This window comes from Sebastes fasciatus, chromosome 3 (genome assembly GCF_043250625.1).
Source record: "Sebastes fasciatus isolate fSebFas1 chromosome 3, fSebFas1.pri, whole genome shotgun sequence".
Classification (NCBI taxonomy): Eukaryota; Metazoa; Chordata; class Actinopteri; order Perciformes; family Sebastidae; genus Sebastes; species Sebastes fasciatus.
Window position 1 is genome coordinate 38,230,906 of NC_133797.1, and position 18,275 is coordinate 38,249,180.

Consider the following 18,275-nt stretch of genomic DNA (forward strand, 5'->3'; position numbering starts at 1 on the left):
CTTTTGAATGTAAAGTCATTTTATTTGTCTTGTCTCCTCAGATAAACCCCGGTTCCATATATGAAAACATGTCAGCTCGATCAGCAGAGCAGGATGACCATCACTATGGCAGACTCCACTTCTCTGAGGACCACACAGATGATCTCTACTCCACCATAGAGCCTTCTCGCTAAACAAAACTTTGTTATCATGGTATTTTGTAAGGGACCCTCCCCTGAAGGTTTAAGTGACTAGAATAACTAAAGTAACATAGCAGGGACAGGAAAGTGTAAAGCAAAGTGCAAACATAAGGGCAAGCTCATCTTTGTTTCTGCTGAACGCAATGAGAAACTTTTCTGCCTGATATAGCAGACTTCACTGTAACAATGCAGCAGCTTTTCAGTTCACTCCATGCTAATGTGAACCTCAGGTTTCCCAAAAGTACTGAGCTTCACAAACACAATCATGCCAACAAACCTGAGCTCTTTAAGACACATCTTCAAATAGGAGGTGTGATGCACTTTGCCTGTGTGTAGGATGCAAGTGGACGAGCAGCTGAAGAGTTAAGAGCGAGTAGACTGCAGCATGCAACACTGTGTGAAAACTCCCAACAACGATTTGAGAACAGATTCCATGTTTTACAAGCAAAGAGGCCACAGATCAGATCAGTTGACAGCCCCATTAGTGGCAGGTGAATCAGTGTCTCAACTAGGGACAAAGAGAGGAGAAGCACAGAGACTAAACTCTGGTGCTTTTTTTGACAACAGCCACTAAATGGAGCTGCCAATGCACTGAAAATGACTGAAAACTCCAATGAGTTTGTGTCCATGGATGTATAAAGAGACGTCTGTAAATCAGAGGATCATTTTTTTTTAGATAAATCAACTTCCCAGTACGAACACTTAAATATCCATCATTAAAATCATCATGTCCTAAAAGTTGTAAAACTAACAGCTGAATCCAGAGTTATTTTCCTCGGCATAATGAACGTGCATCAGACCCACGGGACTGCACCGTCCTGCACGCTCAGAAGACATATCTGGTTCTGCCAGCTTCCTGCTAGCTGTATGCGGCTGTAATAATGGATATATTGGCTGTAATTCATCACTTTTATTATCTTATAATACACCCATGGGCTGTATGCTGTAAGCCTGTACCGTGGTGGATGTATTAACATCTCTGCTCCCAAACAACCGGCTATCGGCCAGTAGCTAGTAGTGCAAGTAGCATGACATCAACAGAGTTTAATGGAGTTGTAGGCTATTTACTGACACGCAGGGCAAAAGAACAGGACACAACCTCTTATACGTCCATGGTCTGTGGTCTAGTGGACTCCAGTTATGATCCTTGACATGAAAAAGTTTGAGATTGCTCAAAATCTGTGTGCTGGATTTTACCAACTTCCATTTATATGTCCATCGCTCACTTTATGCTCCTCTGGGAAGCAGCCGGGCAAAAAAGTTTAATAAGTAAGTAAATTGTTATAATATGTATATTTATAATATTTGTACTGCTCAACACAGGCCACTTCAGTAGAGACATTAAAATGATGACAATAGAATAGAAATCATTTTACTTTACTTTTGTACGGCACTACGGCGGAAGCGTAGCTTTGCTGCTGGGCGCTGACGTTGCAATGGAACGAACAACTGACTTTCACTTCTTAGCATCATACGTTCTTTGCTAGGCATAATGTTGTAGCTAAATGCCATAAAATTAAATAAAAAGTACTATTGCTTCTTAATGGAAATGTGTGTGTGTGCATTTTGTGATGATGTGGCTCTCAGTGTCTGACTGGTTGGCCACATCTAATCTATAGCACAGATCACTTTGCCAGAAAAGCTTGTTGCATCTCTGTGTGGCAGTTTTTAGTGTGCTTCATGTTGTGTTACGTTATGGATGGTTCTCAGCTGTGACTGCAAAAAAAGTTTTTTCTAAAATAGTTTGTACCTTCAAAAATATATGGTGCTCTGCATGTGATGCATGAACTAAAAGATCGTAGTTATTTGTGTCTACAGCTTTTTTTTCCACCACAGAACATCCACAGACGGCTTCACATGTCTCTGCTCTCACACCTCTCAAATGACAAAATATGACGTCAAATAACTACTGCGCTACATACTGTAGGTTCTTCATTAGAGGTCTCTTATTTGACTAAGAATAATAATGAGGAAGGAAGTGACGTTTTGGTGTCAGAGCTGCAGTTTGTCTTCCAGACGCCCTCACACTGACCAACAGTCCATTCTGTCTCTGGAAGAAGACTGCTGTTGATTTTCATCATCCGTTTATATTCTTTATGTTTTATAAAGGTTTTATAAACACAGCAGTTGTAATAAGGTCATTAAATTATAGAATCACCTTTCTGATTAGAAGCTGAAGACGACAGCAGCCATGTTGATATCAGGAGCTGGATGTGTGTTTATGGGTTTCATCCTGTTCATCTCAGGTATGAATGACTGTTTATCCTTTCTTATATCATAATAATAATAATAATTAACTGTGATCTGTTAAAAAAAAAAGTTTTTCAGGAGTGTACAGTAGGTGTTCATTTGTAGACAAATTGTAGGAAATTGCAGACTGATATAAAAGAAAATGTTAGCCATCAAGATTTTCACATATTCTGCTGTAACTAGGTCTTTAGATGTATTACAGTACATCATTACAGCATCATACTACTATCATTGACCAGTTAATAAAGAGAAGAATGTTACAAGAAGTTTAAATGTGTCCAGATGTTTGCTGATGAAATCTTCTGTTAAAGGGGTTCAGGTACGAACAAACAGCATCTGTGCCTTAAAAGGTTCATCAGTGGATCTGCCCTGCTCAGCTCAACATCCCACTTCAACAATGAAATGGTACACTGGATACTCGGGTAAATCCGAAAATGAGATCTCTGCAGATGGAAATCGTGTAACATACAACATGTCTGCAGAGAGTAACTTCACTCTGACAATCAAAGATCTGACAGAGAGGGATAGAAACTTTTACTGCTGCAGAGAAACTACTGACAAACCAGAAATCTGCAAGGAAAACAGAACTTGGCTCCGTGTTGCAGGTACAGTGGCTGTCAGTATTTTACTATTTTAAAACTAATATCAGTAAATGAATTCTTATTTTTAACACCATGATGATCCCAGACCTGCAGGTGAAGGTGATTCCCACCACAGAGGGACAGACAGCAACTCTGATATGTAGCACCAGCTGTCCTCTGACTGAAAACCCTGCAGTCTACATCTGGTACAAGAACAGAGAGTTCCTCTATCAGGACTGGTCTCCCTGGTACCAACAGATGGTCAGCAGTGAGGAAGCAGTCACATACTCCTGTGCTATCAAAGGCTACGAGGACCTCAGAGCCCCTCGAGTCTCAGTGGGTGAGTGACAACCATCAGCTCCTCATCATGTTACACAGCCTGTAGTCTAACAAGTTACACTTTCAAGAAAAGTGGAATCATTGAGAAACAACAACAGACAATACATCTGACCATCACAAATATAAATAAGGTATCTCTTTTATTTTTGTCCAGATTCTGTCTCATCGACCTGCTTTAAAGTGACCTATGCTAAAGGGACAATGTGTTCTTCTCAGCAGACATCAGAGGATGAGCCCTGCTCCATCACATATCCAACAGGTTGAGTTTACAGAAACATCCACAAACACACCTCCTACCCCCACACCTCTAAGACATATCTTTGCTCTTTTCATCTCTAATTTGCATTTAAAAGTTAAAAGCACAACAACCACAGTTTTACACCTTCTCTCTTTCTGGATAAACCATGCTTTGAGTTTATATTTAATAATGTATATAGTTATTAATTGATTTAATCGAACAACTGATTAAAATGTATTTGTCATCTCCCAACAGAAGTACATGTTCAAATGAGTCCTGCAGCAAAACCAGACCATGTCGGACTGACCTGTAACTCCAGCTGTCCTCTAACTGCCTTAATATTGTATGAGAGCAGCTCTTTAGTGAGAAAGAAAGAGTTTATAGTTCCCACCACTGCTACTGAAAGTTTCTCCTGTGCTGTAAAAGGCCGTGAGGATCTGCGCTCTGCTGAAATCTGTGAGTACAAACCAATAATTTTAATTTTATTAATTTAATATTGATTGATTGATTTAATATTGTTTTTGTAGTGTTATGATCAGGGTTGGAAATGAACACCAGACAAATGCTGGTAAAATATGCAAGTGGCTGCTAGATTTTCTTCACTCACCTGCCAAAAAAAACAATGATACTCTATTGAGCTGGTAGATTTTGGATAGAGCTGGTACGATACACCTATCTCCTGATTCGATACTATCAAGATACTTGGGTGCCGATTTGATATGTATTGCGATTTTTTAGTATAGCGATTCTATAAGTATTGTGATTCAATATTATGATTAATTGCGATTTTTGTTATTATCAAATCAATCTTATTTCTATATATGTAATTTTAATATACAGTTTACTTTGTTAACACCTTATTTTGAAAACCGGATGTAGTCACACGTGTATACGTCTAACTTCTCCAAGGTGGTCGCTAGCTCTCCCATCAGCTCCGTTCTCTTTATAATATAATAATAATAATAATAATAATAAATTAAACTTATATAGCGCTTTTAAAGATCTCAAAGACGCTTTACACTATCGAGTGGAAAACGGTGTGAGACAAACAGGAGACAAACGACATACACAGGCGCACACTCAAACATACACACGGACAAATGGGTAAGGGGGGGAGGGCTACAAGTAGGCAGAGGAGAAAAGATGGGTCTTGAGGCGGGACTGGAATATGGTGAGGGAATCGGAGTCTCTGATGAGTTTTGGGAGGGAGTTCCAAAGCTTGGGAGCTGCCCTGGAGAATGCTCTGTCCCCAAAGCTGCGGAGGTTGGACTTGGGGGTTGAAAGTAGACCAGCTGAGGTGGATCTGAGGGACCGTTGGGGTTGGTAAGGGGAGAGGAGGTCAGAGAGGTAGGGGGGGGGCAAGTTGGTGGAGGGCTTTGTAGGTGAGGGTTAGGATTATACATCCATGGTCAGCTCCATCGGGGCCGTTTGAATGCATTTACATAAATGTCAGTATATGGGAGACGATTTTACCACTTTGGATATGAATGTGAGGGTGCAGGTCGTATCCACGCGGACCCTCCCCCGTTTTCTGCTTTCCCACTTCGGCTCACTGCGGTTTGTTTTGGTTGACGGATACAGAACGGATATGATGTCACTTTACTCAGACTACAACAATAAAAGCAGTAACTTCCTTCTACCTCCACATAGACTCAAATAAAGCAAATATATTGATTTTGGCATTAAAAAATCTATTTCAAAATTGTAAAAAAAACAATTGCGATACATACGTGAATTGATTTTTTCTAACCCCTTAATTTTAGAATCCAGCAGCCACAGTGACAGGGGGACAGTTCATTTCCAACACTGGTTATGATTAAAATATCTTTATCTTTTATCTGTAGAAGGTACATAAAGTGAAACTGCCTCTTGTTTCTCATCTATATTTCAGGTGTTAATAACAGCAACTGCTGGAGTTTGAATTATGTCAGCAGGAGAATCTGTGCTCTGGAAGGTTCTTCACTGAACATTTCTATTAAATATTCTGAAAACCAGCAGCCTAAAGATAAATTATGGTATAAAATAAAGAGAAGTGGGAAAGAAGAAGTTGAAGAGCCAATGGAGATTGCAGGTCGTGTGACGTATCATGAACATATGAAGAATCACCACATCCTGAGAATCAATAACCTGAAGAAGGATGACTCAGCAGAATACACATTCAGACTCCAGAAAGATGGAGTGACTTTAGTTGTCACAGGTAATACTTAAGATTAAATACATTATTTTTGTGTAGTGAATTACTGAGTTCCACACCATGTACTACCAGCAGTCAGCACAATAAAAGGTTGATTCATGTTTTCTATGAAGCATGAATCAGCCTTTCAGTACAACATTCAGCGTTGTCTCAATTAGAAGAGATGCATTCAATCTGCTGCTTCTTCTACTGTCTTCTAAAGGTTGGGATAGGTGGTTGGTGTACAAAACATGCGACTTTGACACTAGAGTTCACAGTTCATGTCCCATCTCCTACAAACACACAATACTGGTTACTTTATAGCATGAAGGAGATCTTTCTCTAACCTTAACTAGTACCATAGTTTTTAAACTTAACCAGACCTAACTTAACATGTATATGAGTCTTTTACAGTATGTGGGTTGTTTTAGAAGACACTAACAAACAACCTATTTTATTGTTTAGGTATGAGGACTTACTGAGGATTTACTGACCGCTCTAACCATCTTTCAGGTGTGAAAGTTCAGTTTAGTCCTTCTGCAGTGGTGACGGAGGACCAGAGAGTCACACTGACCTGCAGTACCAGCTGTCCTCTGACTGACAACACAAACTACATCTGGTTCTTCAACAGTCGACCTCTGACCCTGACAGAGAACCAAAACAAACACCTGGTTCTAGACCCAGTCAGCAGTCAGCATGCAGGAAAATACTCCTGTGCTGTCAGAACCCACAACAACAGCAGCTCTCATGAAGAGACTCTCACTGTCCAGAGTATGAGGGGGAAATGGACACCAGCAGCAGCTGCAGGAGTCTGTGCTGCTCTCCTGGTTATAATACCCCTCTCTGTCTTCTGCTGGATCAGGTGAGCAACACTGTCCTCTGTTTCAGAGCAATGACATTCACACACTAACCTGAAATCACTTATTCACTCACATATTCATTTATTTCATAAATCAGAAGAAAGAGGACTTCCAGTCAATCTCCAAGAGCTGAAACATCACACAACATGGAGCAGGTAAAAAACAGGATTTATACAGTTATTCTGCTCCATTAGAGAGACATCACTGTCTTCTATCCTGCTCTTGATCAAAAGTAATGATCATTTCTTCACAGTCAGGACAGCAGCTTCAATTTATGCCTCTCAGCTTTTAATCTGTCTCACCTAAATCATAACCCTCTAATCCTGTAGACTTCTCTTCAGTTGTGCTCATCACCTGGTCGCGTTCCTGCTACACTGCTCCATGCTTTCTCTCAGCTTTTTATTTGTTTAATAAACAACATTTTATAGCTACAGTAAGACGTTTTTAAAATATAATTGGCAAATATCTATGGAGGACGAAACCTGCCAAAATAAGAAACAAATGAATAAATAAACAAATGACTCGATAAATAAATAAATAAATATACCATTAAAAGTAAGTAAAAATAAATGTTTAATTAACTGATAAAATGTGACATAAATGGATATTTCTATTTCAATTTGCTTTTTTAATTTATTTACCTTTGTATTAATTCCCTTATTTATTCACTCTTCTGTTTAATTTCCACTTTTATTTATTATTATTTTAAAGAATTCTTTAGTAAATTTATTTATTTTTGCATTTATTTTTATTTATTTATTTTTGCATTTATTATATATTTATTTATATATTCAGGCATTTATTTATTTTTTCTTTTATATTTATTTTTAAATGTATAGGTTTAATAATTCATGAAAATATATACATGAATAAATAAAAGTGGAAATTAAACAAAGTGGTAAATAAATAAGGGAATTAATGCAAAGGTAAATACATACAAAAACTAATTAAAACAGAAATATCAACTTATGTTTTAAATTTTATCAATTAATTAAGGACTACAGTTATTATTAACATAATTTTTTTCTAGTTTTAGTGGCAAATTTATTTATTTATCGAGTCATTTATTTACTTATTTCTGATTTTGGCAGGTTCTGTCGTCCATAAATATCAGCCTTTTCTAATTCATTGGATATCGACCAGTCATGATGTTCACTATTGATAGGACAGGTATTTAAAACCTGCAATTAAATAATGTTTTCGTTTCACAGTTTTAATGAGCCAATACATTAATCCTTCTTCTAAAATAATCTTAATTAAATAATATCAATGGAGGACGGAACCTGCCAAAATAAAAAGTAAATGAATAAATGAATAGATAGATTAAAAAAATTCCCATTAAAAGTAACAAAAATTATAGAAAAACAAATGTAATCATTAATTAATTGATAAAATGTGACATAAATTGATATCTGTTTCAATTTGCTTTTTTAAATTTACCTTTGTATTCATTTCCTTATTTATTTACTCCTCTGTTTAATTTCCACTTTTATTTATTTAGGTATTTATTTTTATGATTTTTTTATTTCATTTATTTATTTTATGATTTTTAAATAACCTTTGGGATGAAACACTAAATAGGTGAACACATTTTTAAGCCACCAAACATTTGCAAAATATAACTAAAAAGGCTTCAAAAAACTCTCATTAATTGAGCTCTAGTTGAACGTTATAATGCTCTGATAGGAGGATCAGCCAAACTTTTGGATGTAAAGTCATTTTATGTGTCTTGTCTCCTCAGATAAACCCCGGTTCCATATATGAAAACATGTCAACTCGATCAGCAGAGCAGGATGACCATCACTATGGCAGACTCCACTTCTCTGAGGACCACACAGATGATCTCTACTCCACCATAGAGCCTTCTCGCTAAACAAAACTTTGTTACCATGGTATTTTGTAAGGGATCCTCTCCTGAAGGTTTAAGTGACTAGAATAACTAAAGTAACATAGCAGGGACCGGCAAGTGTAAAGCAAAGAGCAAACATAAGGGCAAGTTCATATTTGTTTCTGCTGAACGCTATGAGAAACTTTTCTGTCTGATATACCAGACTTCACTGTAACAATGCAGCAGCTTTTCAGTTCACTCCATGCTAATGTGAACCTCAGGTTTCCCAAAAGGACTGAGCTTCACAAACACAATCATGCCAACAAGCCTGAGCTCTTTACGACACATCTTCAAATAGGAGGTGTGATGCACTTTGCCTGTGTGTAGGATGCAAGTGGACGAGCAGCTGAAGAGCTAAGAGCGAGTAGACTGCAGCATGCAACACTGTGTGAAAACTCCCAACAACGATTTGAGAACAGATTCCATGTTTTACAAGCAAAGAGGCCACAGATCAGATCAGTTGACAGCCCCATTAGTGGCAGGTGAATCAGCGTCTTCAACTAGGGACAAAGAGAGTAGAAGCACAGACTAAACTCTGGTGCTTTATTTGACAACAGCCACTAGATGGCGTTGCCGCCATTTTGGACTGAAAACTCCAATGAGTCTGTGTCCATGGATGTGTAAAGAGACTTCTGTAAATCAGAGGATCTTTTTTTTTTTTTTTTTAGATGAGTCAGCTTTCCAGTACGAACACTTAAATAACCCTCATTTAAATCATGATGTCTTAAAGTTGTAAAATGAACTAACAACTGAATCCAGAGTTATTTTCCTCGGCATAATGAACGTGCATCAGACCCACGGGACTGCACCGTCCTGCACACTTAGATGACATATCTGGTTCTGCCAGCTTCCTGCTAGCTGTATGCGGCTGTAATAATGGATATATTGGCTGTAATTCATCACTTTTATTATCTTATAATACACCCATGGGCTGTATGCTGTAAGCCTGTACCGTGGTGGATGTATTAACGTCTCTGCTCCCAAAACACCGGCTATCGGCCGGTAGCTAGTAGTGCTAGTAGCATGATATAAACAGAGTTTAATGTAGTTGTAGGCTATTTACTGACATGGAGGGCAAAAGAACAGGACACAACCTCTTATACATCCATGGTCTGTGGTCTAGTGGACTCCATTTATGATCCTTGACATGAAAAAGTTTGAGATTGTTCTCAAAATCTGTGTGCTGGATTTTTTTTACTTCCAATTATTTCCATCGCTCACTTTATGCTCCTCTGGAAATAAGTAAATAGTTATAATAGTATGCATATTTATAATATTGTATTGCTCAACACAGGCCATTTCAGTAGAGACATTAAAATGAAGACAATAGAATAGAAATCATTTTTCTTTACTTTTGTACGGCACTTTGTAGGCGGACGTTTTACTAGCGTCCAGTAGTCGCTTTCAGTACATTTCAATTTAAGAATTTCAGAAGACCGTCTTTACTAATCTGTCTGGTCGCATCAGAGCCAGAATTTAAAAAGGATTGTGGGAAACAAAGTTTGGAAGGAGATTCACTGAGTTGTTGTAGCTAAATGCAAGAACATACAATAAAAATACTATTGCTTCTTAATGGAAATGTGTGTGTGTGCATTTTGTGATGATGTGGCTCTCAGTGTCTGACTGGTTGGCAACATCTAATCTATAGCACAGATCACTTTGCCAGAAAAGCTTGTTGCATCACTGTGTGGCAGTTTCTAGTGTGCTTCATGTTGTGTTACGTTATGGATGATTCTCAGCTGTGACTGCAAAAGAAAGTTTTTGTAAAATAGTTTTTACTGTCAGAAACATATGGTGCTCTGCATGTGATGAGGTGAACTAAAAGATCGTAGTTATTTGTGGCTGCAGCTTTTTCTTCCACCACAGAACATCCACAGACGGCTTCACATGTCTCTGCTTTCACACCTCTCACTCCTCTTAAATGACTAAATAAGAGGTCAAATAACTACTGTGCTATATAGGTTCTTCACTAGAAGTCTCAGGAAGGAAGTGACTGTTTGGTGTCAGAGCTGCAGTTTGTCTTCCAGCCGCCCTCACACTGACCAACAGTCCATTCTGTCTCTGGAAGAAGACTGCTGTTGATTTTCATCATCCGTTTATATTCTATATTTTTATATAGTTTTTATAAACACAGCAGTTGTAATAAGATCATTAAATTATAGAATCACCTTTCTGATTAGAAGCTGAAGACGACAGCAGCCATGTTGCTATCAGGAGCTGGATGTGTGTTTATGGGTTTCATCCTGTTCATCTCAGGTATGAATGACTGATTATCCTTTCTTATATAATAATAATTAACTGTGATCTGTTACAAAAAAAGGTTTTTCAGGAGTGTACAGTAGGTGTTCATTTGTAGACAAATGTTAGCCATCAAGATTTTCACTTATTCTGCTGTTACGAGCTCTTTAGATGTATTACAGTACATCATTAAGATCCTTTACAGCATCATACTACTATCATTGACCAGTTAGAAAAGAGAAGAATGTTACAAGAAGTATAAATGTGTCCAGATGTTTTCTGATAAGATCTTCTGTTAAAGGGGTTCAGGGACGAACAAACAGCATCTGTGCTTTAAAAGGTTCATCAGTGGATCTGTCCTGCTCAGCTCAACATCCCACTTCAACCAGGAAATGGTACACTGTACAGTCTGGAAACTACACGTACTTTCTGAATGAGATCTCTGCAGATGGAAATCGTGTAACGTACAACATGTCTGCAGAGAGTAACTTCACTCTGACAATCAAAGATCTGACAGAGAGGGATGAAAACTTTTACTGCTGCAGAGAAACTACTGACAAACCAGAAAACTGCTGGGGAAACAGAATTCAGCTCCGTGTTGCAGGTACAGTGGTTGTCAATAATTCATTATTAAATTATTACTTTAAGAATATTAACAATATAAATGAAGTCTAAATCAACGCCATCATCCCAGACCTGCAGGTGAAGGTGATTCCCACCACAGAGGGACAGACAGTAACACTGATATGTAGCACCAGCTGTCCTCTGACTGAAAACCCTGCAGTCTACATCTGGTACAAGAACAGAGAGTTCCTCTATCAGGACTGGTCTCCCTGGTACCAACAGCTGGTCAGCAGTGAGGAAGCAGTCACATACTCCTGTGCTATCAAAGGCTACGACGATCTCAGAGCCCCTCAAGTCTCAGTGGGTGAGTGACAACCATCAGCTCCTTATTATATGATGAAACATCTGGATAACTGTGTTGTACTTTCAAGAATATTTTTTTTATTCATGCACCGGAGCCTTAAATTATAAAGCTCCTGAAATACAATAATTAATTGACTAAATTCACCAAAAACTGACACCATTTCTTTTTGTCCAGATTCTGTCTCATCAACCTGCTTTAAAGTGACCTATGCTAAAGGGAGGATGTGTTCTTCTCAGCAGACATTAGAGGATGAGCCCTGCTCCATCACATATCCAACAGGTTGAGTTTCTAAAACATTTACACAAACACACCTCTAATCCTTTAAACTCATTGTAAGAGATATTTATTTGTTGTTAGTATTTAGTTGTTGTTTTACTAATAATAAGTAGTATTGTTTGATTTATTATTCTAGATTTACTGAGATATGATTTTTGATAGCGTTCTCTTTTGTTAGTTATTTGTTTAGTTCATCAATTTTCTTGTTTAGTATATTTAGTTTTTTTTGTAATTAGTATTTTGTTTTCTTTGGGCACCGTGGTTATATAAGTATTAGGTAGGAACATCATGCACCTGGGTTCGGCTTATGTTTTTTTACCAGAACAAGAGAGGCAGCGACATCCATGTTTTCTTAATGCTGCGTTTGCTTGCTTGCTTTTGGATAAATAAATCATCAGAATGATGACTGGTTGGATGGATGACTGATTTTGACTTTCCCGAAAAATGTCCACTGCATTCATATCTTTCCTTTTTTCTTTTCTAATTTTGTTAAAAGCACAATAACCAGAGTTTTACACCTTCTCTCTTCCTGGATCAATCCTGTTTTGAGTTTATATATAATTTAATACATTTATTTAATCGAACAATTGATGAAAAATGTATTTATCATCTCCCAGCAGAAGTACATGTTCAAATGAGTCCTGCAGCCGTACCAGACCATGTCAGAGTGACCTGTAACTCCAGCTGTCCTCCAACTGCCTTTATATTGTATAAGAGCAAACAATCAGTGATAACGGAAGAGGTTATAGTTCCCACCACTTCTGCTGTAAGTTTCTCCTGTGCTGTAAAAGGCCATGAGGATCTGCACTCTGCTGAAATCTGTGAGTACAAACCAACTTATAAACTTATAAAATGGGATATTTGTGTGAATGGTCTACAAATGGCAATGAGAAATATGATGATTTTAATATTGATTGATTGATTTAATAATTTTTTTTGTAGTATTCATGAGGATTGGAAATGAACACCAGCCAAATGCTAGTAAAATATGCAAGTGGCTGCTAGATTTGTTTCACTCACCAGCCGAAAAAACATGGTACTCTATTGAGTGGCTGGTAGATTTTGGATAGAGCTGGTATGATACACCTATCTCCTGATTCCATACTATCAAGATACTTGGGTGCTGATTTAATATATATTGTGATTTTTAAGTATAGCGATTCTATAAGTATTGCAACTCAATATTATGACTTCTTGTGATTTTTGATAACTTGTTTAACACTAAACCATGGGGAAAAGTTGAATCATACACTTCTAGGGATGTGGGAATTTAACATCTAAATTAATACAGTAAAAATGTTTAATTGTCAGCATGTATGTAGTCAGAGATGTCCTGAAGTCAAATATATCAGACATTGTCAGGAATTATTCATTACATTTTTGTCCAGCCACCCAAAAATCAAAGAATAAAGACGTTTCCCTCACAAATTAGTGGTATTTTCTTTTTAATTTATAAGACACATGAAATGTTTTATACTTCTGGTGAATATAATCTAATTCATCTTATTTCCATATATGTATTTTTTATATACAGTTCCCTTTGTTAAAACCTTATTTTGAAAACCGGACGTAGTCACACGTGTATACTTCCTCTAACTTCTCCAAGTCCGTCTCTAGCTCTCCCGTCAGCTCCGTTCTCTTTATACAGCCATGGTCAGCTCCATCGGGGCCGTTTGAATGCATTTAACATAAATGTCAGTATATGGGTGATCTACAGTTGTAGTGTCGGCCCATATAACCACGGAGATGAGAGTGACGACTGGCTCGACCGCACGTTACCGCAATACGATAACGTTTCCTGTCCATGACAGAGTTAGCATGCAGCTTTAGCCGTGATCTCTAGCTCTGCTTTTCCTGTCAATGTGTGAAACCCAAAGTGTTTTCATACTTTACTGGATGTGTAGTGTTTACCACGCTGGATTTACATTTTTTTTTTTTAATTACGATACATAGGTGAATCGCTTTTTTCTCACTCCTAATTTTTTGACAGGTGGAAAAAAAATGAATTTCCGACACTGGTTGTGATTTAAATATCTTTATCTTTTATCTGTAGAAAGTTCTTAAAGTGAAACTGCCTCTTGTTTTTCATCTATATTTCAGGTCCTGATAACAGATACTGCTGGAGTGTGAATTATGTCAGCAGGAGAATCTGTGCTCTGGAAGGTTCTTCACTGAACATTTCTAGTGAATATTCTGAGAACCAGCAGCCAAAATATAAATTATGGTATAAAATAAAGAGAAGTGGGAAAGAAGAAGTTGAAGAGCGAATGAAGGCTGCAGGTCGTGTGACGTATCATGACAACATGAAGAATCACCACATCCTGAGAATCAATAATCTGAAGAAGGACGACTCAGCAGAATACTCATTCACAATCCAGAGAGATGATGAACGATGGAAACCTGTAGTGACTTTAGTTGTCACAGGTAATACTTTAGATTAAATACATTATTTTTTGTACCTTGAATTACTGACTTCAACACCTTGCACTACCAGCAGTCAGCACAATAAAAGGCAGATTCATGCTTCATGTATCCCATGAAGCATGAATCAGCCTTTCAGTAATTCAAAGTTGTCTCAATTAGAAGAGCTGCATTCAATCTACTGCTTCTTCTACTGTCTTCTAAAGGTTGGGATAGGTGGTTGGTGTACAAAACATGCAACTTTGACACTAGAGATCACAGTTCACGTCTTTACTTTATGGCATGAAGGAGATCTTTCTCTAACCTTAACTAGTACCATAGTTTTTAACCTTAACCAGACCTAACTTTACACTTATATGAGTCTTTTTACAGTATGTGGGTTGTTTAAGAAGACACTGACAAACAACCTATTTTATTGTTTAGGTATGAGGACTTACTGAGGATTTACTGACCGCTCTAACCATCTTTCAGGTCTGAAAGTTCAGTTTAGTCCTTCTGCAGTGGTGATAGAGGACCAGAGAGTCACACTGACCTGCAGTACCAGCTGTCCTCTGACTGACAACACAAACTACATCTGGTTCTTCAACAGTCGACCTCTGACCCTGACAGATAACCAAAACAAACACCTGGTTCTAGACCCAGTCAGCAGTCAGCATGCAGGAAACTACTCCTGTGCTGTCAGAACCCACAACAACAGCAGCTCTCATGAAGAGACTCTCACTGTCCAGAGTATGAGGGGGAAATGGACACCAGCAGCAGCTGCAGGAGTCTGTGCTGCTCTCCTGGTTATAATACCCCTCTCTGTCTTCTGCTGGATCAGGTGAGCAACACTGTCCTCTGTTTCAGAGCAATGACATTCACACACTAACCTGAAATCACTTATTCACTCACATATTCATTTATTTCATAAACCAGAAGAAAGAGGACTTCCAGTCAATCTCCAAGAGCTGAAACATCACACAACATGGAGCAGGTAAAAAACAGGATTTATACAATTATTCTGCTCCATTAGAGAGACATCACTGTCTTCTATCCTGCTCTTCCTCAAAAGTAATGATCATTTCTTCACAGTCAGGACAGCAGCTTCAATTTATGCCTCTCAGCTTTTAATCGCTCACCTAAATCATAACCCTCTAATCCTGTAGACTTCTCTTCAGTTGTGCTCATCACCTGGTCGCGTTCCTGCTACACTGCTCCATGCTTTCTCTCAGCTTTTTATTTGTTTAAGAAACAACATTTTAGAGCTACACTAAGACGTTTTTACAATATAATAGGCAAATATCAATGACGGACGGAACCTGGCAAAATCAAAAACAAATGATTAAATAAACAAATGACTCGATAAATAAAAAAATAAATATACCATTAAAAGTAAGTAAAAATAAATGTTTAATTAACTGATAAAATGTGACATAAATGGATATTTCTATTTCAATTTGCTTTTTTAATTTATTTACCTTTGTATTAATTCCCTTATTTATTTACTCTTCTGTTTAATTTCCACTTTTATTTATTATTATTTTAAAGAATTCTTTAGTAAATTTATTTATTTTTACATTTATTTTATCTATATATTTTTGCATTTATTATATATTTATTTATTTATTCAGGCATTTATTTTTTATTTATTTTATATTTATTTTCAAATGTATAGGTTTAATAATTCATGAAAATATATACATGAATAAATAAAAGTGGAAATTAAACAAAGTGGTAAATAAATAAGGGAATTAATGCAAAGGTAAATACATAAAAAAACAAATTAAAATAGAAATATGAATTTATGTTTTTTTATTTGATCAATTAATTAAGGACTACAGTTTTTATTGACAACTTTTTATCTAGTTTTAGTGGCAAATTTATTTATTTATTGAGTCATTTATTTAATTATTTCTGATTTTGTTAGGTTCTGTCGTCCATAAATATCAGCCTTTTGTAATTCATTGGATATCGACCACTCATGATGTTCACTATTGACAGGACAGGTATTTAAAACCTGCAATTAAATAGTGTTTTCGCTGCACAGTTTTAATGAGCCAATATATTAATCCTTCTTCTAAAATAATCTTAATTAAATAATATCAAAGGAGGACGGAACCTGTCAAAATAAAAAAATAAATGAATAAATGATTCGATAAATGAAAATATTTGCCATTAAAAGTAGCCAAAAATGTATGAAAAAAAATTTAGTCATTAATGAATTGATAAAATGTGACATAAATTGATATTTGTTTCAATTAGTTTTTTTATTTATATACCTTTGCATTTATTCCCTTATTTATTTACTCTTCTGTTTAATTTCCACTTTTATTTATTCACGTATTTTTATTGTATTTATTCATTTATTTTATTATTCTAAAATACCCTTTGGGATGAAACACTAAATAGGTGAACACATTTTCAAGCCACCAAACATTTGCAAAATATACCTAAAAAGGCTTCAAAAACCCCTCATCAATTGAGCTCTAGTTGAACGTTATAATGCTCTGATAGGAGGATCAGCCAAACTTTTGAATGTAAAGTCATTTTATGTGTCTTGTCTCCTCAGATAAACCTCGGTTCCATGTATGAAAACATGCCAGCTCGATCAGCAGAGCAGGATGACCATCACTATGGCAGACTCCACTTCTCTGAGGAGCACACAGATGATCTCTACTCCACCATAGAGCCTTCTCGCTAAACAAACTTTGTCACCATGGTATTTTGTAAGGGATCCTCCCCTGAAGGTTTAAGTGACTATAACTAAAGTAACATAGCAGGGACAGGCAAGTGTAAAGCAAAGAGCAAACATAAGGGCAAGCTCATCTTTGTTTCTGCTGAACGCAATGAGAAACTTTTCTGTCTGATATAGCAGACTTCACTGTAACAATGCAGCAGCTTTTCAGTTCACTCCATGCTAATGTGAACCTCAGGTTTCCCAAAAGTACTGAGCTTCACAAGCACAATCATGCCAACAAACCTGAGCTCTTTAAGACACATCTTCAAATAGGAGGTGTGATGCACTTTGCCTGTGTGTAGGATGCAAGTGGACGAGCAGCTGAAGAGCTAAGAGCGAGTAGACTGCAGCATGCAACACTGTGTGAAAACTCCCAACAACGATTTGAGAACAGATTCCATGTTTTACAAGCAAAAAGGCCACAGATCAGATCAGTTGACAGCCCCATTAGTGGCAGGTGAATCAGTGTCTCAACTAGGGACAAAGAGAGGAGAAGCAGAGACTAAACTCTGGTGCTTTTTTTGACAACAGCCACTAAATGGCGCTGCCGCCATTTTGGACTGAAAACTCCAATGAGTCTGTGTCCGTGGATGTATAAAGAGACGTCTGTAAGGATCTTTTTTTTTAACTTAAACAACTTCCCAGTGCGAACACTTAAATATCCATCATTTAAATCATTATGTTCTAAAAGTGGTAAAATTAACTAACAGCTGAATCCAGAGTTATTTTCCTCGGCATAATGAACGTGCATCAGACCCACGGGACTGCATCATCCTGCACGCTCAGAAGACATATCCGGTTCTGCCAGCTTCCTGCTAGCTGTATGCGGCTGTAATAATGGATATATTGGCTGTAATTCATCACTTTTATTATCTTATAATACACCCATGGGCTGTATGCTGTAAGCCTGTACCGTGGTGGATGTATTAACGTCTCTGTTCCCAAACAACCGGCTATCAGCCAGTAGCTAGTAGTGCAAGTAGCATGACATCAACAGAGTTTAATGGAGTTGTAAGCTATTTACTGAAACGCAGGGCAAAAGAACAGGACACAACATCTTATACGTCCATGGTCTGTGGTCTAGTGGACTCCAGTTATGATCCTTGACATGAAAAAGTTTGAGATTGTTCTCAAAATCTGTGTGCTGGATTTGACCAACTTCCATTTATGTCCATCGCTCACTTTATG

General features: G+C 37.2%; 2 protein-coding genes across 9 annotated transcripts in view; one reads left to right on the forward strand and one right to left on the reverse strand.

Annotated features, from left to right (window-relative positions):
- The window catches only part of LOC141765020 (85/88 kDa calcium-independent phospholipase A2-like), a 68,708-nt gene that overhangs the window by 40,922 nt on the left and 9,511 nt on the right, over positions 1-18,275 (reverse strand). The gene's annotated exons all lie outside the window — the stretch shown is intronic.
- LOC141765014 (B-cell receptor CD22-like) overlaps positions 1-18,275 on the forward strand; it is a 43,257-nt gene that overhangs the window by 14,270 nt on the left and 10,712 nt on the right. The window contains exons 1-9 of one of the 5 annotated variants that reach the window (XM_074630825.1): positions 10,555-10,764; positions 11,048-11,350; positions 11,441-11,674; positions 11,849-11,953; positions 12,571-12,771; positions 14,051-14,374; positions 14,843-15,191; positions 15,290-15,344; positions 16,920-17,672. The exons of 1 other annotated variant lie outside the window; for it this stretch is intronic. In XM_074630825.1, coding sequence (XP_074486926.1) covers positions 10,710-10,764; positions 11,048-11,350; positions 11,441-11,674; positions 11,849-11,953; positions 12,571-12,771; positions 14,051-14,374; positions 14,843-15,191; positions 15,290-15,344; positions 16,920-17,051 — 1,758 coding nt within the window. In that variant the 5' untranslated portion in view covers positions 10,555-10,709 and the 3' untranslated portion in view covers positions 17,052-17,672. Of the gene's footprint in view, positions 1-41; positions 759-10,554; positions 10,765-11,047; positions 11,351-11,440; positions 11,675-11,848; positions 11,954-12,570; positions 12,772-14,050; positions 14,375-14,842; positions 15,192-15,286; positions 15,345-16,919; positions 17,673-18,275 lie in introns of those variants that run through there. 3 more of the 5 variants (XM_074630824.1, XM_074630823.1, XM_074630826.1) reach the window with 3 other exon arrangements.